Source organism: Moschus berezovskii, chromosome 16, assembly GCF_049115385.1.
Source record: "Moschus berezovskii isolate FMDL1 chromosome 16, NW_MosBer_1.0, whole genome shotgun sequence".
In the NCBI taxonomy this organism is placed as follows: Eukaryota; Metazoa; Chordata; class Mammalia; order Artiodactyla; family Moschidae; genus Moschus; species Moschus berezovskii.
The window spans coordinates 44,316-64,934 of NC_142475.1; the positions used below are offsets into that span (position 1 = coordinate 44,316).

The 20,619-nt window shown below is 56.2% G+C and overlaps 1 protein-coding gene across 1 annotated transcript in view; it reads right to left on the bottom strand.

The window, feature by feature from the left end:
- The window catches only part of LOC129542614 (cilia- and flagella-associated protein 100-like), a 29,928-nt gene extending 23,161 nt beyond the window's left edge, over window positions 1–6,767 (bottom strand). The window contains 1 exon segment of the mRNA XM_088844636.1: window positions 6,653–6,767. Within this exon segment, the coding sequence (XP_088700762.1) occupies window positions 6,653–6,740 (88 nt within the window). The 5' untranslated portion in view covers window positions 6,741–6,767.
- Between the last annotated feature and the right edge of the window lie 13,852 nt (window positions 6,768–20,619).

The window sequence follows — 20,619 nt, forward strand, 5'->3', positions numbered from 1 at the left end:
CTGTGCACATGGCATCAGGCCAGGGAGACTTCAGAGGCTCCAGCCCTGGGGTCTCACCTGCCAGATGACCCTTAGCTCCCACACCTGCGATGATTATACTGACTTTCCCAGGAAGTTTTGAGGACTGAGCAAAAAACGGGCCACAAAAGTTCCAGCACACGTGCCTGACCCATGACGGCAGCTTGTGACTCCCGCTGGGCACCCCTCCCCTTTACTTCTATGGACAGAGCAGGATGGTTTTTCACAGAGGCCACAGGCTCTGAGCCTCTGACACCCGCCCAGCAAACCCTTCTGCTAGGAGCCTCCTCAGGCCTCCGGGGGCTGCAGTGGAAGACGCAGAGACCCCTTCCCTGACGTTCCCCTGTCAGCTGACACCACGGCGCCTCCTGAGGCAGGCAGGCAACAAAGCGAGAGCAGGTGGGTGGCTGCGGTCAGCCGCTGGTCACTGGGTCTGTGGAGATGATCCCGCATCAGCGCTGGATTCCCCCAACGCTCCACAACTCACCACACATCCCCCGGAGGCCCTATAGGAGCCTGGAGCTCAGCCAAATCGGTGGCTCGCGCGTCCTGAGACGCGCGGCCAGGCCCTCCTCCTCCGCGCAGAGCCTGTCCGCAGCGGCCCCCACGGCCCCCGGCCCTGAGCCCTGAGTCCAGCCCGCTGTGCAGGCTCCTGGTCCCTCTTCGAGGTGCCTTTCTCGCCGCCATGACGCTTGTCCACACGCCCTTCCTTTGTCTGGGTTCGTCCCAGCATCTCCCCCATACCCGCCTGTCCAGGACGGCGGGAGCTCACCCCACCCCGGGCCTCCCTGGGTCAGCTCTGGAGCGGTCCCCACAAGACTCGGGAGACGCTGCTGCTTCTCGGTAACCGAGGAAACCGAGATACGGGAGGTGGGCTCTGACAGCACAGGCATGACGCCTCCCTGCCCCAAGCCCCTGGGCACTCCTGCCCTCCAGAAACTCCCATGGCACAGGTGCCACAAGAGAAAGGCATGGGTCTATGCTCCTCAATGGGGCTGCGATGGGAGTTGGGTTTTCTCCAAAAATACATCAATAAATAAAATTTGTAAGAAAAGATTTCCTAAGACTCTGGCTCCAAAGCAAGAGAAGAGGTCCTGTTTCTAAACTCCCACCAACAGACGTGGCAGGGAAGTGGCTCCAGCCTCTGTGTAGCCCTTCAGCAATCAGACAGCCCAACTTGGAGGACGATCCTTGATATCCACCCTGGTGTTTCCAAGTGCAACTAGCTCTGCTTGCCGCGTGAGAGCCCAGTGAAACTGAGAGACAAGAGACTTGAATCAAGGAGCCGGCAGATCGAGGAGCCGGTAGCTCGCGACTCAAAATAACCATCTCGTGGGCTCTCGAAAAGACCCTGATGCTGGGAAGGCAGGAGGAGAAGGGGATGACAGAGGCTGAGATTGTTGGATGGCATCACCGACTCGATGGACATGAGTTTGAGCGAACTCTGGGAACCAGTGATGGACAGGGAGGCCTGGCGTGCTGCAGTCCATGGGGTTGCAGACAGTCGGACACAATCAACTGAATGAACAACACAGTGGGGTCTGGATGCCGGTTCTCTCATAGATCCGAGACGGCAGGAGAGGAGGAAGCAACGTGAACAGGCCATTAATCTTGCAAACATCTCCTAGAATGGCAAGCCCCAGGCAGGGGGATGTGTCAGTTTCTTCTTTGCCATCCATAGGTGGACAGAGTTCTGGACAAAGGCGCTTAACAGTCAGGCAGAGGGGCAGGATTCTCTGAGGCAGGCCGTTCTGTATGATTGATAGCAAAAGTGACGGAAAGCAAGTCAAACAAACAGTTCCAACATGGAGTCAGAACTGACTTCTTCCTGCTACACTGGCACCAGCAAGCCACGCCAGGAATTCAGGCCGCCCTCCCCACTGCTGCTGGACTGGAGGCTGGAGGCTGGTAGCCACGCCACAAAATGCCAGAATCCCCCGGAATCCCCCCGCCTTGGCATTAACTTCTCTCCTGGAAGCTGGGGAGGTCCTGTCCCAGGTTCTGACAGCGCCTACCTGCTGGAGAGTCATTCTGGTGGAGAGACTGACTCCCGGGTCTTCGTGCTTGGTCATCGTCCACGACATCACCCTTTTCCTGGATATCCATTCTATTCAGTGCCGTCGTGAATGGAACTGCCCCTTAACTCCCAAGTTGGACTGTCCATGGCTGTATCCATTCTATTCAGTGCCGTCGTGAATGGAACTGCCCCTTAACTCCCAAGTTGGACTGTCCATGGCTGTATCCATTCTATTCAGTGCCGTCGTGAATGGAACTGCCCCTTAACTCCCAAGTTGGACTGTCCATGGCTGGAATATGGAAACACAACTCACGTTTGAGTACTGACCTTGTGTTCTCCTGTGCTGCTGCATTCATTTATGAGCGCAGAGCTTCCTCAGGGCTTCTCCACATACAGGATCACGTCATCTGTGAGCAGAGTCTTGCTTCTTCCGTCCCCATCTAAACGCTCTAGCTGAACTCAGCATGGCATTGGAAAGCAATGCCGGAAGGTCCTGACCCTTGGGGAAAGCTTGCAGCCTAACAGAATTTCATTGCGGACTTTCTGTGTACCGGGATTTGGAAAAGACAGCAGCCTTAGAGGCAAACAGAGAGCCCCCAGCCCTCAGGCAGATGACAGTCTACCGGCGCGGGGAGGGGGCCAGGGCGACTAGAAGATAAAGCTGGGGAAGGAGGGTGGGGAAGGTGTGGGCGCCCCAGGAAAGCCCTGGATGGTGGGGTGGGGGGGTGGCTCACTGAGTAAGCTCGTGCGGGGGTGGGGGGCACTCTGTGCAGGGATTGCCTGGTCTATCCAAGAAGCAGAGAGGAGAGCAGCAGGTCACGCTGCCCCAAACCCTCTGAGAGCAGGCCTGCCTCTGTGCCCTTGACCTCTGCACTCCAGCACGGTGCCAGGCACAGAGCAGGCGCGCCCACACGCGGCCGCCAGCCCGGGCTTCGGACAGCCCGGTTTTGCAGCTCCCCAGACTAAGGCTGGATCGCTGAAAACCATGTTCCCTAAATCACCAAATTAAAGGACCGCATCCAGCCCCACCCCTACAGTCAGCAGTGGATGGGGAAGGGACCTAACCCTAACCCTAAATCACCAAATTAAAGGACCGCATCCTGCCCCACCCCTACAGTCAGCAGTGGATGGGGAAGGGACCTAACCCTAACCCTAAATCACCAAATTAAAGGACCGCATCCTGCCCCACCCCTACAGTCAGCAGTGGATGGAAGGGACCTAACCCTAACCCTAAATCACCAAATTAAAGGACTGCATCCAGTCCCACCCCTACAGTCAGCAGTGGATGGAAGGGACCTAACCCTAACCCTAAATCACCAAATTAAAGGACTGCATCCAGTCCCACCCCTACAGTCAGCAGTGGATGGGGGAAGGGACCTAACCCTAACCCTAACCAAATTAAAGGACTGCATCCAGTCCCACCCCTACAGTCAGCAGTGGATGGGGGAAGGGACATAACCCTAACCCTAACCCTAAATCACCAAATTAAAGGACCGCATCCAGCCCCACCCCTACAGTCAGCAGTGGATGGGGGAAGGGACCTAACCCTAACCCTAACCAAATTAAAGGACTGCATCCAGTCCCACCCCTACAGTCAGCAGTGGATGGGGGAAGGGACCTAACCCTAACCCTAAATCACCAAATTAAAGGACCGCATCCAGCCCACCCCCTACAGTCAGCAGTGGATGGGGGAAGGGACCTAACCCTAACCCTAAATCACCAAATTAAAGGACCGCATCCAGCCCACCCCCTACAGTCAGCAGTGGATGGGGGAAGGGACCTAACCCTAACCCTAAATCACCAAATTAAAGGACCGCATCCAGCCCCACCCCTACAGTCAGCAGCGGATGGGGGAAGGGACGCCTACATGCGGGGCGGGGGCATCCCCAGCGCGGGAGGTGCAGACATGGGGGAGCACGCCCCGCCCCCGACCAGCCTGCTCAGGTTAGACCCTGGCAGTGCGCTTCCTTCACCAGGAATGACCCCTCGCCCTGCCCAGTCTCGCCTTCGGGAGATACCACCATCCACTCAGTGATCACTCCCCCCTAATCCACCCATGGACCCAAGAGGCTCAGGCGGGTTCTGGCCTGGATGTCAGGAGCCCCCAGAGACAGGGGGACCAGCCACAGGCCGAGTCTCCCAGAAGTAGGGTTGCTGCAGCCCTGCCCCCCCAGCTCTGCCTGGGAAGCCTGGGTTCCGTTCTGTTTTGGCCAGCCCCTCCACCTGGCCAAGCTTCCCACCAAGGTCCTCTGCCCTCAATACCAGGGCACGGACTAGCCATGTCTCAATGGAGCTGTGGCCATTTCTCCCCCCGACCCCCGCTCAAGGTGGGAGGAATGGTGCCCCAGTCACACACTCGTAGACCTGGGCTGTCTCCATCATCCCAGCAGAGACAAACGGTCCTCCCCATGCCCACAGGGCCCCACACACTGGCCCACAGTGGCCTCTGTCTCTTCCTCCAGCACCTCACCTCATCCCCAGCTCACGGCCCAGAACACCCTCCCCTCTGAGAATGGAGTATTTTCCGCCACATCAATAAACAAGGAAGTCACAGTCTGAAGTGACTCCTGCCCTCCAGGGCACCCAGGAAGGAGAACAATACCTGTGATCCCAGGGCTCCAGTGCCAATGGAAAAGGAAGGACACTGGCCCCAGGGAGGTGGCAGGCACATGAAAGGAATGATTTCAGCGAGCCCAGACTCCTGCATCTCCCCACACTTGGAGAAGCGCTAACTTCCCCTAATCCGTGCTCTCTGGTTTTCTTTCATTAACACTAACCTTTGGCTGTTAGGGCTCCCTAACTTGCGCCCAACCTGCAGGACTTCTGCAGCCCGCCTCCTCCCTCCCCTGCTTGTCGCAGTTCTCTCACTGTTTCTCCCAGGTGCGAAGTCCTACAAATTCACACTGAACAAAACATAACTCAACTTTTGTGTGTGCTCAGTCAGGTCTGAGTCTTTGCGTCCTCGTGGACTGTAGCCTGCCAGGGTCCTCTGTCCATGAAACTCCCCAGGCGAGTCTATTGGGGTGATCTGCCGTTTCCTGCTCCAGGGGATCTTCCGAACTCAGGGACTGAACCCGCACCTTCTGAGTCTCCTGCGTTAGCAGGCGGTTCTTTACCACGAGGAAGCCCAAGTATCCCCACGGAATGAAACATAATTCCGAGTCTATTGGGGTGAGCCGCTTTTTCCTGCTCCAGGAGATCTTCCGAACTCAGGGCCTGAACCCGCATCTCCTGAGTCTCCTGCGTTAGCAGGCGGTTCTTTACCACGAGGAAGCCCAAATATCCCCAGGGAATGAAACATAATTCCGAACTTGTAGGTTGTGAATATTGTTTCCGTCAACAGCACCATTATGTTGCATTGTTTTGTGTGAGCGCATTTAGATTTATTTTGTTATCTGTAAACATTTCAAAGCTATCTTTTCTCTGGGAACCCCAGTTCAACCTTTCTTCATTTTTCAGTTTACTCCGGAACAGAGCGGATGAGAAAGTGGGAGGGCGTAAAGCACACAGTGTAAGAGGGACAGCCATGGACAGCAGCCGCCAACAGAGACTGCTGCCCGCACACGTGGAAGCGCCTTTGTTGGAAGCTCTAGGTTTACAGGAGCTCAAGGTTTGATAGGCAGCAGTCTGCACAGCATCTGGGTTGATGGGGAAGAAGGCACAGGGAGAGTTTCTGTTGTGTGTCGATTGGTGTGAGAAAGGACAGGCTGTGCGTGCATTTGTGTGGATGTGTGCAAGGTGTGAGCACAGCGGGCGTCAAGCTTGGAGGGAGAGAGAACACAGCGGAGCCTCCGGGAAGGTGGAGTTTCACACGGGGGCTCTCAACACCCTTTGGAATCGGAAGCTCAGGACCAGTAAACCAAAGCAGAGGGTGTGTGGCCAGTTCTGCCCCTCAGCCCCGCGGCCACGCCTGGGGCCACTCAGCGGGAGCCCGGGGAGGAGGTGCGGGCCTCCAGCACGGGGGGCTGGCCAGCAGCTGAGGCTGCAGGAAGGCTGAGCGAGCCCCGCCTCCACGGCAGCATCCTCCTCGAGGCCTGTCTTGGGGTGAGCTGTGTTCCCCCCTCAAACGAATGCTTTTGAAGATCTGAAGTCCCAACGCCCGGCGCCATAGCGTGCAGCCCTGCTTGAAAAGAGAGTGGCTGCAGATGTGACTCTGGTGAGGTCACACTGGGCGAGTGTGCACAGCCTTAATAAGAAGGGGAAATAACGGACACACACGTCGAACTTGAGGATGGAGTGAAGGTGAGGCAGAGACCAAGGCGACGCTTCTGCCGATCACCACCAGAGGGCGCCAGCACACCACCGGAAGCTGCGCGCGCACAGGGCGCAGGGTCCGCTCCTGCCTCAGAATGGAAGCATCCCTGCCCGGGACTCCAGGTCCCGGCAGCTGTGAAACAATACACTCTGAGGGTTAAGCCCCAGGCTGGGGTGGGGCTTGGCTACAGCAGCCCTAGGGATTACAGCATGTGGTTTCTAGGGAAGCTGGCAAAGCCTGTGATTTCTGGTCGGTGGCCTGGCTTAGAATCGCTGTCGCCTTGACTCCACCTTGAACCCGCCGCCCCAGGCCCCCTAAGGCTGCCTCTGACGCTGCGCAAGCCCTCCCAGCCCAGCACTTACTGTTGAAAGTGACGCTCTTGGAGACCATAGGAGGCAGGATCTCCGACATCGGCGCCGAGGAGGAAGCGTGCACTGAGAAACCTGACATCGGCTAGAGGAGACTCCCAGGCTGGGGAGAGACAGTGTCTGAGCCGGGTGGGTCCAGCCCGCAGCCCGCCCTCCGCCGACGGCTGCTGAGAACAGCGGGCACCTGCCCAAAGCTCACCAGGAGGAGGACACTTGCAGCTCCGACCCGCAGCGCCTCCCTCCTCCGCCCCGCGTGCTTCCAGCAGCCCAGGGCTGGTCCTGCCCGCAGAGCCGCCGGAGCCTCGGCCCCTCCCACCCTCGCCCAGCACTCAGGCCAGCCCCTCCCCAGAAGCATCCTCTTCCCTTTAACCAGTTTCCAAGAGCTGATGTATCCCTTTAACGACGATCGATTACCTAATTCCCCCAGAATGTAAGCTCCCTGAGGACCGGGGGTGGCACTCATTGGCGGCTCATCAAGCGTTTCGCCCCACCATGGCGCTTGTTTTCACTATTTGCGGAGCTAGTCTGCATTCTGCAGAGGAGGAAACAAAGTGGCAAACTGTCCAAAGTCACACAGCCAGGAAGGGCCGAGGCTGGGACTCCCGCCCGAGATTCCTTGACTCCAAAGCTTGCACCCTTCCAGCCGCATGCTTGCTGCAGCCTCCACGAAAGGAATCGGGGTGCTCGGCTTGTAGCAGGGCCGGGCCTCCCCACACCCATGTCTGGACCGTCCGGGCGTGTGGCGAGGGTGCATGGGCCTGGAGGGAAGAGGGGTTGCTAGACGGCTGGCTATGCGATGAGTAAGGAACAGGGAGCCTTGCGACAGGGGCTTGGAAAGGCGCGAGAGGTGTCCGCCCCGACCGCGCCCCTGGCTCCAGCCCAGGTCCCGAGCGCACCCACCGGTGCTCGCTCCGAAGCGTCGGAGTTGCTGCCCCAGGGCTCCGCGAGCCCAGGCCTTAGGTCTACGTCGCCATGGCAACCATTCTCCCGGTGGGCGGGGCTGTGACATCACAAAGGCTCCGGGCTTCCAGCTGCGCCCCCGCCGCAGCGGGGCTGCGCTGGAAGCGGACTCGCCACGCCCAGCGTGCGCGGGCTTCCTTCCTGGTCTGCACCCCTCTTGCCGTTTCCGTCGTTCTCCTGATTGATTTTTTCACGTGCACCACCTACCTGCCTCTTCCTGCCGAGCGAACCTTACAGTCTAGAGGGGCGGCTCTGACAATCGTGGTCTCGGGCCGCAGCGTCCCACGTGCTGGGAACTAGTTACAGAAGCAAACATTCTGCAGGACCCGGGCGGCGGACCCGGCGATCTGGGCGCCGACAAGCCCACCCGGCGAAGGTGACTTCAGTGCTGACTCGGGTGGAGACCCGCCGCTCCACAGGCTGCATATGACGCATGATGAAGGCAGGGCGGCACACCTGTCAGTAAGCAGGGAGGGGTCAGCGCTAGATCGCCGAGACTCACCCCCCCACCCCAACCCCCCCCCACGCCAGGTCCCCTATCCCCCAAAACAGCAGGAGACCCCTCCTTGAGATGTGACCATGGCCACCAGTTCTGCCCACACATCTCATCTTGGGGATTTATAGATTGACAAGGGTGGCTCAGACGTAGAGTCCGCCTGCAGTGCAGGTAGACCTGGGTTCCATCCCTGCGTTGGGGAGATCCGCTGGAGAAGCGAGTGGCTACCCGCTGCAGTATTCTTGCCTAGACAATCCCATGGACAGGGGAGTCTGGCAAGCTACAGTCCACGGGGCCGCAAAGAATAGGACTCGACTGAGTGACTAACACACATAAGGCATTTAGGGGCCACTGGGGGCCTCTGGACAGTCTGCAGGCCAGTACTGCGGAGCCAATGAGTCCCAGCAACTCCCGGCTCTGCCCGAGGCAGGAGCAGTTCTTTGGTCTGTTCTGGGTCTGCCCAAAGTGGGGAGACTCTTACAGTCCCAATGATCCAGCTGCCAGCCTGAGCCTGTAGCCCTGCCTCCCTGGGGTCCACAGTCTATAGTCCAAGCTGTGTGACCAGTGACTGAGTAGGAAAGCACACGGTTCTGAGAGGGTTCATCTCAAGCACCATGAGTTCTCTAACTAGACTTTAGGAGTCTGGAAAATATCCATCTCAAAAGGAGAAAAGCCAACCCCTTGTTAACAACATGTGAGCTGATTTCCTCCTGAAAGAAGCTGTGACAGAGTTCTTGAGAATAGATACAGAAATCAACAGTAGCCAATTAAAAACGGAAAGGGCAGGGGGGCTCCCTGAGTCTGCAGTGGGTGGGAGCCAGCCACCCCCAGATGGTGGTGTCAGGAACGAGCCCAAAGCGGGCAGCAGGTGTGACCCTGGCCGTGAGGGGGTCCTGATGTGTGTTTCTGACCTGCAGAACCTGGGTCACCTGCCTGCCTCCATGTCTGATAGGCAGGAGCCTGAGGGTCCCCCCTCCACCCTGACTGCAACAGAGGCAGGAAGGAAGTGGGGGCTCCTAAGAAGGGGTCCCCAGCCCGGGGTGGGGGGCGGGCGTTGTCAGAGGCACGGGTGGTCCAGCAGGACAGGAGCTGGTATGTTTCCATGGCAGCAGGTCTCAGGTCACTCCTACAAAACCGACTCTGTGCCTGGGCTTCTATTCATCCTGTTTTTGGAATGACCTTTATTCTGATGTCAAACTCCTACTGTTAGCAAACTCAGGTTCAGCTGCAGGTCGATCAAGAAATCAATACTGAGAGACAAGTGTTAGGTAACATGAAAGATGGTTTTATTGGGGAAACTGCAGTCTTGGTAGAAGGTGGACTTATGTCCAAAAGACAACTCCTCACTCCCTGGGTTTTGCTTGGAGATCACGTAGGAGAGGGCTATGCCAGGGCAGAGGGTTGCAGGGGCCATGATCAGCGCATGGACAGTCTTCTGATTGTGAGGCAACCAGGGGTCAGCATCACCAACCTTCTGGTTCCATCTGGTCTGGGGTCCACATCTTGTGGGCAGCACACAGTTAAGTTCTCCCATTGGGCAGGGGTTTCGGTGTCTGCAAAACAGCTCAAGGGGTGGGGCTCAAAATACTGTCTACAGTTCCTGGGAAGATCTAAAGGTCCCTGACTTTGTGCTGCGCTTAGTTTAATGACTAGCCTCTTACTATTTTGTCTCACTTGACTGCTTTCCTTTCTCTCTGGGTTTTCTCATTTCTCTGACCACATTTATTCTTTGGCTAACGTTTTTCTACAGACAAGAGGCAGGTGGATGACACGAGTAGGGAGGTCTGTCCCAGGAAGGCCCCAGAGGGTCCTGCTTGGCTTCACTACATTTCTCAAGACTCAGTTCGGGGCTGACCTCTCGGGAGACACCCCTGGAACAGGGCATCCGGCTGCTCTGTCCCGTCACGGCCCACATCCTCCAGGTCCTTCCGCCAGCACTGCCTAGCCCTGGCTCCTCTGGACGCCCGAGGGGTCTGGCGGGGGAGAGGCTGGAGGGTGGGGACGTACTGGAGCCAGAGCATCTGTCCCCTCCCTCTGCTTTCAAGGGCTCCTCCGCTGTGGCCTCCTAGGCAGGCCTGCGTGGTTCCAGCCTGGCCAGGAGCCCTGGCTAATTTCCCATGGCCCCACCACTCATTCCCATTTCGGCATCTAGTTACTTCCCTCACATGTGTAACAAATTTCCTATATTCAACTTCCTCTCCTGGAAACTCCCAGAGCTTCTGTTTTCCAGATGAGAGCCTGACCCCCACCCACTGCTCAGAGACAGGAGACCTTGGTGGCCAAGGGGACAGGCTTTGGCATCAGGCCGGGTTGGGTCCATGCGGACCCTCTCTGGCTGTGTGACATTGGACCATTTACTTTAGTGCTCTGGGTCTCAGTTTCTCCACCTAAAGAGTGGGACATAAGAACACCTGGGAGAGATGCTGTGTGATAGCACAGAACCCAGTACCTAGCTCAGGATGCCAGTCTGCCTCCATCATAGTGTGGCTGGAGGGGTATCCTGTGTCATAGCGTGGCTGGAGGGGTGTCCTGGGTCACAGTGTGGCCAGAGGGGTGTCCTGGGTCATAGTGTGGCCAGGGGGTTGTTCTGACTGGAGGTCTGCAGGGCACCCCAGCAGGGTGGTCGTCATCTCCACAATGAAGCTGACAGTCAGACAGGAAGGTGTTTGCCCACCACGACCACAGACCATAAGAGGCAGAACTGGGACTCAAACCTGGGCAGTCTGACTGCACAGCCCAGCGCATGACCACCCCTGTGCCTCCTCCACCCCAACCACCGCCCCTGCCTGGGGAGACACGGTGCCCAGGCGCTGGGGAGGGCCAGGTTAGGGGGTCTGCAGCTGGGGATGGACGCTCTGCGTTCTCAGCCAGGCAGGGTCCCTCGCTGTGCTTCTCGGCCTCAGGGGCCCTGATGTCTGGGCCCGTGTGAGTTTAGAACCCCTCCCCCGGGTGCCGATCCTCTCCTGCAGAACGGACGTGGACCACGTGGGACGCCTCCGTGGCTGCCCCGGGAGCCTCGAGGCTGACAGTGGAAGCGGGAAGGAGAGGCCCCGCCGCCGGCAGGGGGCGCTCTCGGAAACTCTCACTGGGGCTGGACGGGCGCCGCGGCGCTCAGATGCCTGCCTGCCCCGGCCACTTGCATCTGGATTTCCCTTTCTCCTTTCAGGTTCAGAGGTTGCAGGACGTGGAGAAAGTCTGCCTAGCGGTGAGTCAGGGCTCGTGGGCCATACGGACCCTGTGCATGGCTTCCACCTCACTGGCCTGCCACACGGGACCACCTGGCTCCAGTCCTGCTGTGGTCCACACTACTGTGGGCCCATCCAGGGAGGCCACCAGGCCCTGGAAGGGAGTATGAAGCATTCCACCTGCCCCTCAGTCTCCTCCCACCCCAGGGCCCTCACCTGTCCGGGCAGTGCTTAGGCCTGGCCTGCTCTTTCCCTCACTGTCATCGGATTGCTTGCCTGACAGCGCCAATGGGCAGGTAATTTGATTGGCCCCTGGGGAGAAAACAGGGCGGCTTTTGGCATCCACATTTGGCTGCAGGAGAATGTGTTCAGAGATATATAGGCAAAGTGTCAGAGCCCAGGGTAGGAGTCTGGGCTGGGTTCTAGGATGCCTAGGGTCTAAACAGGGTCCTGGGAGGGCCCTGGGGGAGCAGGGACGCTGCGGAGCCTAGGGAACGGGAGTGACCCTGCGCGGCCGCGATGCAGAGTGCCCGGTGGTGAAGGCAGTGGGGGAGGGGGAGGCCCACGGGTGGGAACTGCCCGCCAGGTCAGGGAGGTTTGGCATGTCGTTCCCGCTGTGATGGAGGGGGGGGTCTGTCATCGCTCCCGGGACCAGATTTGTTCCCGGGACGTGCCGCCCCCGAACGCCCTCTGTCCGGCGGGACTCACCAGGGAAAAACCTTTTGTCCCTGGCCGCGGCGGACGTTTCCCGGTGACGCAGGACGGTAAACAAACTACCGGGAGGGCCCACGACGTCAGGCGCAAACGGCGACCTTGTGGCCGGGCGAGCACGCGGCGGAGTCCGGGTCGCTGTTCTGCGCGCCCGTGGACGAGGCCGCAGCCACCTCCGGGCACTGAGTCCTGCTGGGGACCCCAGGGCCCCTTCCTGGACTGCTGCAGACCGCCGCGAGGGGCGGGGGTAGGGGGATGGGGGTGTGGACATCAAAGTCTATGCGGCCCCTGTGCGCACAGGCAAACACCTTCCCCCTCCAACCTGCCCGATGATTTACACCTGGTCAGGAAACCTGCAGCCCTGCCCCAGCCCCGGTTCCACCGGAATCCTCATTTATTCAGAATCCTGTTTCAGAAACACAGTTTAAATAAACCCCTTCCTCCCCAAACTCTAACCCTAGGTGTTTTTACCCCAACTCTGCTGGGCCCTTTAGTGAAAAGTGAGTGAAGTCACTTAGTCGTGTCAAACTCTTTGCGACCCCATGGACTGTAGCCTACCAGGCTCCTCCGTCCTTGAGATTTTCCAGGCAAGAGTACTGGAGTAGGTCGCCATTTCCTTCTCCAGAGGCTCTTTGTGACCCAGGGATCGAACCCAGGTCTGCCACAGTGTGGGCAAACGCTTTACCCAACAGCACTTCTGAAACCAACAGTGTGAGCACTTCTGAAACCAACAGCATCAAACCTTGGGCTTCCCAGGTGGCTCAGTGGTGAAGAATCCATCTGCCAATGCAGGAGACTCGGTTTCTAACTCTGGGTGGGGAAGATCCCCTGGAGGAGGGCATGGCAACCCACTCCAGTATTCTTGCCTGGAAAATCTCCATTTTCTAAAGACTTTACAGACATGCCTTCCACGTTTTTGTCTTTAATCCTCCTGGAAACTATTTGTGTGTGTTTGTGGTATGTCAGAGGCTCAGTTTCACTCTTCCCCTGTTTGGCTAATGGATTACTGCCAAACACTAAGGTCTATGATTCCTGTATCTGCACTTTGACCATGGCCACATATGAAGGGTCTGTACATACCCTGTTTCCCGGCTCCGTTTTATTCAATCAGTCCCCTTGTCATCTGTTTCATTCTGCGTGTGATCACTTACCACTACAGTGGTTCTAAATATCACTTCCTAGTGACAGATGCACAGGCTGCTACGTCAGCGCCTTCCGAGTGCATGTTTTCCTGCACAGTTGCCCCTGGGACACCACGCCCTCCTGCTCTTAGTTGTCTGGCTGATCTCGTGGCCTCCCAGTTAGTTGTCACCTCAGGACTTGCCTTCCTTCTTCCCTGCAGGACAGTGTCTTCTGCACCCTCGCTCTCCTCCTTTGTTTTGGTAGAGTGTTCTTTTAGCGGCTTTCTAAGATTGTCGGGAGAAATATCAATAACCTCAGATATGCAGATGACACTACCCTTATGGCAGAAAGTGAAGAGGAACTCAAAAGCCTCTTGATGAAAGTGAAAGAGGAGAGTGAAAAGATTGGCTTGAAGCTCAATATTCAGAAAACGAAGATCATGGCATCTGGTCCCATCACTTCATGGAAAATAGATGGAAAAATAGTGGAAACAGTATCAGACTTTATTTTTTTGGGCTCCAAAATCACTACAGATGTTGATTGCAGCCATGAAATTAAAAGACGCTTGCTCCTTGGAAGGAAAGTTATGACCAACCTTGATAGTACATTAAAAAGCAGAGACGTTACTTTGCCAACCAAGGTCCGTCTAGTCAAGGCAATGGTTTTTCCCGTGGTCATGTATGGATGTGAGAGTTGGACTGTGAAGAAAGCTGATCGCCGAAGAATCGATGCTTTTGAACTGTGGTGTTGGAGAAGACTCTTGAGAGTCCCTTGGACTGCAAGGAGATCCAACCAGTCCATTCTAAAGGAGATCAATCCTGGATGTTCATTGGAGGGACTGATGCTAAAGCTGAAACTGCAATACTTTGGCCACCTCATGCGACAAGTTGACTCACTGGAAAAGACTCTGATGCTGGGAAAGGTTGGGGATGGGAGGAGAAGGGGACGACGGAGAATGAGATGGCTGGATGGCATCACCGACTCTGTGGACATGAGTTTGAGTGAACTCCGGGAGTTGGTGATGGACAGGGAGGCCTGGCGTGCTGTGATTCATGGAGTCGCGGAGAGTCAGACACGACTGAGCGACTGAACTGAACTGAACTGAGACCGTCACAGGAGTGAACTTTCGAGAGCTCGCACTTTCAATCACCTGACTGATAGGTTGGCAGGGTACAGAATTCTGCTGCTACTACTACTAAGTCGCTTCAGTTGTGTCCAACTCTGTGCGACCCCACAGACAGCAGCCCACCAGGCCCCTCTGTCCCTGGGGTTTTCCAGGCAAGAGTACTGGAGTGGGTTGCCATGTCCTTCTCCCACAGAATTCTAGGTAGGTAGGAGTAATTTTTCTCCTAGGACATTGAAGGCATTTGCAGCCCCTTATGACAGATAATATTTTCCAGAAATGGCCAGAGCAGCACATCCAGTCCTGAGTGGTCTTCCAGAACCCCGCTGCTCTCCACCAGGACACCCCTCGGACCTCGGCGGGTGTTCGGGATGCCCTGACAAACAGCAGGCGTGGGGGGCAGGTGGAGTGGCTCTCCAGACTAGGGCATGACAGACAGAGGGCTTCCTCCTGGCTCTCTTTTCTGGACTCTCTGCCCTGGAGCCAGTTTCCTCGTTCTGAGAAAGCCCTGGCCACATGGGAAGGCTGCACGTGGGTGTCCCGGCTGGTAGCCCCAGCTGAAGCCTCAGCCTGGAGGCAGCATCCTTCCCCGGCGTGAGTCACCAAACTTTCAGATAATTTCAGGCCCCAGGCTGCAAATCACCAGCGGATTCCAAGTGGTGCAGCAGTAGACTGCCCCCTCCACACCTGCTCAAATGGAAGATTTGTGGGCAAAATAATTGCCGGGATTTGCGATGTAGCTTGTGTGACAGAACGGCCCTCTTCACGCCAGTTACTAGCAAAGCAGAGCTGAGGACACGGCAGTGAGCCCTGCACCTGTGGAGACGGGGGTCCAGCCAGTCACTTCACATAAATGTGCAATTCAGTTCAGTCGCTCAGTCATGTCCGACTCTCTGCGACCCCATGGACTGCAGCACGCCAGGCCTCCCTGTCCATCATCAACACCTGGAGCTTGCTCAAACTCATGTACATCCAGTCAGTGATGCCATCCAACCATCTCATCCTCTGTCGTCCCCTTCTCTTGCCTTCAATCTTTCCCAGCATCCGGGTCGTTTCAAATGAGTCAGTTCTTCGCATCAGGTGGCCATAGTATTGGAGTTTGAGCTTCTTTTAAAAAGTATTTATATATTTATTTCTTGCTGTGCTGGGTCTTTGTTGCTGCCTACGGGCTTGCTCTGCCTCCTGAGAGCAGGGGCTCCTCTCGAGTTGGGGTGCACAGGCCTCTCATGGCAGTGGCTCCTCTGGTTGTGGTGCACAGGCTCAGTAGGGGTGCACGAGTCTAGTTGCCCCGCGGCATGCGGGATCTTCCTGGATCAGGTATGGAGCCCGTGTCCCCTCCATTGGCAGGCAGATTCTTAACCACTGAGCCACTAGGGAAGTGTAAATAACTTTTAAAGTAATGTGAAAGAAGGTGAACTGTGAAATTCCAGACGTTCAAGGTGGGTTTAGAAAAGGCAGAGGAACCAGAGATCAAATTGTCAACATCCGTTGGATCATCAAAAAAGCAAGAGAGTTCCACAAAAACATCTACTTCTGCTTTATTGACTATACCATAGGCTTTGACTGTGTGGACCACAACAAACTCTGGAAAATTCTTAAAGAGATGGGAATACCAGACCACCTGACCTGCCTCTTGAGAAATCTGTGTGCAAGTCAAGAAGCAACAGTTAGAACTGGGCATGGAAAAACAGACTGGTTCCAAATCAGGAAAGGAGTACATCAAGGCTGTATATTGTCACCCTGCTTATTTAACTTATATGCAGAGTACATTATGAGAAATGCTGGGCTGGAGGAAGCACAAGCTGAAATCAAGATTGCCGGGAGAAATGTCAATAACCTCAGATATTCAGATAACCCCACCCTTATGGCAGAAAGCGAAGAAAAATTAAAGAGCCTCTTGATGAAAGTAAAAGAGGAGAGTAAAAAGTTGGCCTAAAATTCAACATTCAGAAAACTAAGATCACGGCAGCCGGTCCCATCACTTCCTGGCAAATAGATAGGGAAACAGTGGAAACAGTGACAGACTTTTTTTGTGTGTGCTCTAAAATCACTGCAGATGGTGACTGCAGCCATGAAATTAAAAGACGTTTACTCCTTGAAAGAAAAGTTATGACCAACCTAGGTAGCATATTAAAAATCAGAGACATTACTTTGCCAACAAAGGTCTGTCTAGTCAAGGCTATGGTTTTCCCAGTAGTCATGTATGGATGTGAGAGTTGGACTGTGAAGAAAGCTGAGCGCCGAAGAATTGATGCTTTTGAACTGTGGTGCTGGAGAAGAGTCTTCAGAGTCCCTTGGACTGCAAGGAAATCCAACCAGTCCATCCTAAAGGAGATCAGTCCTGAATATTCTTTGGAAGGACTGATGCTGAAGCTGAAATTCCAATACTTTGGCCACCTGATGTGAAGAATTGACTCATTGGAAAAGTCCTTGATGCTGGGAAAGATTGAAGGCAGGAGAAGGGGACGACAGAGGATGAGATGGTTGGGTGGCATCACCGTCTCAATGGACATGAGTTTGAGTGAACTCCGGGAGTTGGTGATGGACAGGGAGGCCTGGCGCGCTGCAGTCCATGGGGTCGCAGAGAGTCGGACACGACTGAGCGACTGAACTGAGCTGAACTGAAAAGAAGGTGAGCACCTCACAAGTTCCCAGCACCCGGTGCCCATTGCTGTTTATGGCAGCACGCTTGAGCCTTACCAGAGGGTGGGGGACCAGTGGGGCATCTGCTTCTCTGCAAGTTTGGCTGAATTTGCTGGTGACCTGGAGGTGATGGGAAAACAGAGGGCAAAGCCCCGTGAGGCCTGTGCTGGTCGCTGTCTGTGCTGAGGCCGCCCTTCTGCCCGCCCCTGGTCTGGCGCCCTGGAGCTGCTCGCGAAGGCAGCCTCTTTCCTCCCGAGTGTAGGTGGGTCCAGAGCTCAGGCAGCTGTCACCCAGCCGAGCTGGAGGACCACCCCTCGGACCAGGAGACGAGACTCGGGGTCAGGAGCCCCGCGGGGCCCATCACAGCTTAGGGAGGACCGCAGGTGCAGCCGACAGGAAGAGGAGGCCCCCCAGGGGGGGTGTGGGGAGCTGGCCTGGGGGTGCAGGAAGCTCTGGCCCAGCCAGTCCTCACCGACCCTAGCCCCAGGTCTGAGCCAGTGCCGGAGCTGGAACCAGCCACGGGGCCTTGGAATATCCCCCGGGGATGGACCCCAGCCTGGGCAGGTGTGCAGGGCGAGTGACGCCTTCCATCTCTTAAGGAAGAGTCACTACTGAGTGTTTACCACCACTAGGCATGCTGGGAGTGCGGCAAAGAGCAAAAGAAGCAAAAGTCACTCCCCTCAAAGAGCTAACCTTCTGGGGAGAGACAGTGCCTACAGCCCCGTGGGCGCAGGCTTGGAGACACGCAGTGGGCTCAGCCAGCCTCAGGTGGCTGGGAGGGCAGCGGGGTGTGGGGGGCTCTCTGAACAGTGCTCAGTGAGGGGAGGGCTTCCCTGGTGGGTCAGAAGTTAAAGAATTCACCCACCAAGCCAGAGACACATGTCCAATCCCTGGTTTGGGAAGACCCGCTGCAGGAGGAAACGGCAACCCACTCCAGTATTATTGCCTGGAGAATCCATGGACAGAGGAACCTGGCGGGCTACAGTCCACGGTGTCACAAAGAGTCAGACAAAACTTGGTGACTAAACAACAACAGCAATGGCGAGGGGCAGGTGTCCCCGGGCAGAGGTGGAAGGGTGAGGGCACAGGCGGCCTCCTGGAGGGGATAGGGACTCCAGGCAGCGGGGATCCAAGGGGGAGCAGAGCAGGGGGCTCTGGGTGGGCCTGGGGAGAGCAGCTTGGAAGAAAACTCAGGGAGCCAGGCAGGAATGGGCCTCGTGCATTGGAAAACACCCACAACGCACCAATGAACATGAAAGGAAAGTCAGCAGATCTGCGCACCAGGCTTTGATATGTGTTTCAAGATAAAACGCCAAACCCCTGAAGGCTTCCTGGGAATTAGACATTACTTTTAAACGCAAGAGTCTCAAATTTACCCACAAACCACAGCCTGGGAGTGACAGACACCACCTGGGGGAAAAGCACGGGACCACAGGATCCCACAGTCAGTCCAGCGGGCTCGTCTGTGCCCAAGGCAGCCGGCCATGGGGAGGCATCCAGAGGCCACGCGGATCCCACAGTCGGCCCCGCGGGCTCGTCTGTGCCCAAGGCAGCCGGCCATGGGGAGGCGTCCAGAGGCCACGCAGCTCCCAGTCAGTCCAGCAGGCTCATCTGTGCCCAAGGCGGCCGGCCATGGAGAGGCGTCCAGAGGCCACGCGGCGCCCTGGGGAGCCAGCGTGTCCTCCCCTGTTTCTCAGATGAGGAAACCAAGGCCCAGACAGGTCAAGGCGTGTGAAGGCCACGCGGCTCCCCCGGGCCTGCCACCATGCCCGCAGAGCCCCCAGCACACCCTGCCCACTGCTCTCATCTCGCCCGCCTGTCTCCCTCCTGACCCACCTCCCGCCTCCTGCCTGAGCCTGCCCACTGTCTGTGACATCTTCCGCGGCAGAAAGCAGGCTCCCAAGGACCGAAGCCTTTCCCTGTGTGCTTGCTGCTGTGGCCCGAACATCCAGGCGGCACCTGGCACACGGCGGTGCCTCTGAGCAGTCCTGACCTGTTAGGTAGTTAGAATAGGGAAAAGGAGTCCAGAATGGCGGTGGCCAAAAGACAAAGAAGGGAAAAACCCATGACCATAGAACAAAGGAAGGTCAGCGGACCGGAGTGAGGACCTCAGGTAAAACATACAGCCCTCCTGGCTAGCCCAATTTACACAGGGCAGGTTCAGGGGAAGGAGACGAATGTATAAAAGGAGGAAGCCTGGAAGACTGGGAGCTTCTCTTCTCTCCGCATCTTTTGGGTCAGTCCTCCCTCACGCATAGACGGTGTATTTCCCTTTGTTTGCCAAATAAATCTGAGCTATATCACTGAGCTGTAACACTGGTCCGTCCGTTGCTTCAAATTTTTGCTGCAGGGAGAAAGAACCGAGGAAATTACAAACGTTCCCGACACATATGGTGCCATGACTCGGATTTAACCCGGCTGAAACAACCTCAGCTCGGCTCCCGCGAGGCAGAGGCCAAACAGAGCAGAGGCCCAACTTGGCAAAAGCTCCCACGGTGGAAGTTGAAAGCGAGGAAAACCCAGCACAGGGGAAGTGACAAGAAGCCCAGGGTCCTGGAAACGGGGATAGCAAAAATGAACTCGCAGAAGCTGAGGTGGCTTCGTCTCAGAGTCCAGAAGACCTCTGGTTGGGGTAGGAAGTTCTCGCTCCTATGGCTGGAAGGACACATGGCTAACAAAATCTTAATTCCTTTACAATCTCTCATTCCTTGTTTCCTCGAACCCCCGGCAAACGGGTGAGCGGCAGTAGGTGCCCCAGTGTGTCCCGAAGGCTCTGCTAACTGCTGTGCCTTGGTAGCAGTTGCCCAAGCGGGTGGAGGTTCTTCTGTCCTTAACCTCCTTTATGCCAAGGATCAGGCCAATGAAAACTGTGAGCACAGGTCAGGCATTTAGCAGATTTTCTGGCAAGTTATGAAAGGGATTCCTAGGCACCTTTTTCCCACCTCTTTTTCCTCCTGTCCTTCAGCTCCTCTCTCCATTTATGCCACTGTTCACAAAGTATTGGGCAGGTCATCATCTTTCCATTTCCAGAAATTGTGTTTGAAACTGTTTACCTAAGATTGGGACTCAAACTCACATGTCAGGGACTCTGTGCTATGCTTAGTCACTCAGTCGTGTCCGACCGGGACTTGAGCCAGGCCAAAATCCACGGTGCTTGGTTTCAAGACCTAATGAAGCTCAGGTTCCTGATGTCTTATTTCAAAATATATTCCATGAGAGACCCAGCAATAGGTAAGAGGTAAATTTGTTCAGATTCAGAGATAAACACACTCCAAGAGTGTGGGCCATCACAGAGGACCAGTGCGGTGGCCGGTTGTGGAATGTGGTGGGGTTAGTTTTAACGAGTTGGGTGATTTCATATGTTAATGAGCGGAAAGATCATTCCAACAACAGGGGAACCACCCACTCCTCGGTCTTTTGACAGTGCCTTGGAACTGTCCTGGCACCCCTGGGTGTGTCATTTAGCTTGCAGATTGAGAATCAAGATTTAGCTGTAATTGATTGTGTGGCAAGCCACTCCAGTACTCTTGCCTAGAAAATCCCATGGATGGAGGAGCCTGGTAGGCTGCAGTCCGTGGGATCGCTAAGGGTCGGACACAACTGAGCAACTTCACTTTCACTTTTCACTTTCACACATTGGAGAAGGAAATGGCAACCCACTCCAGTGTTCTTGCCTGGAGAATCCCAGGGACGGGGGAGCCTGGTGGGCTTCTGTCTATGG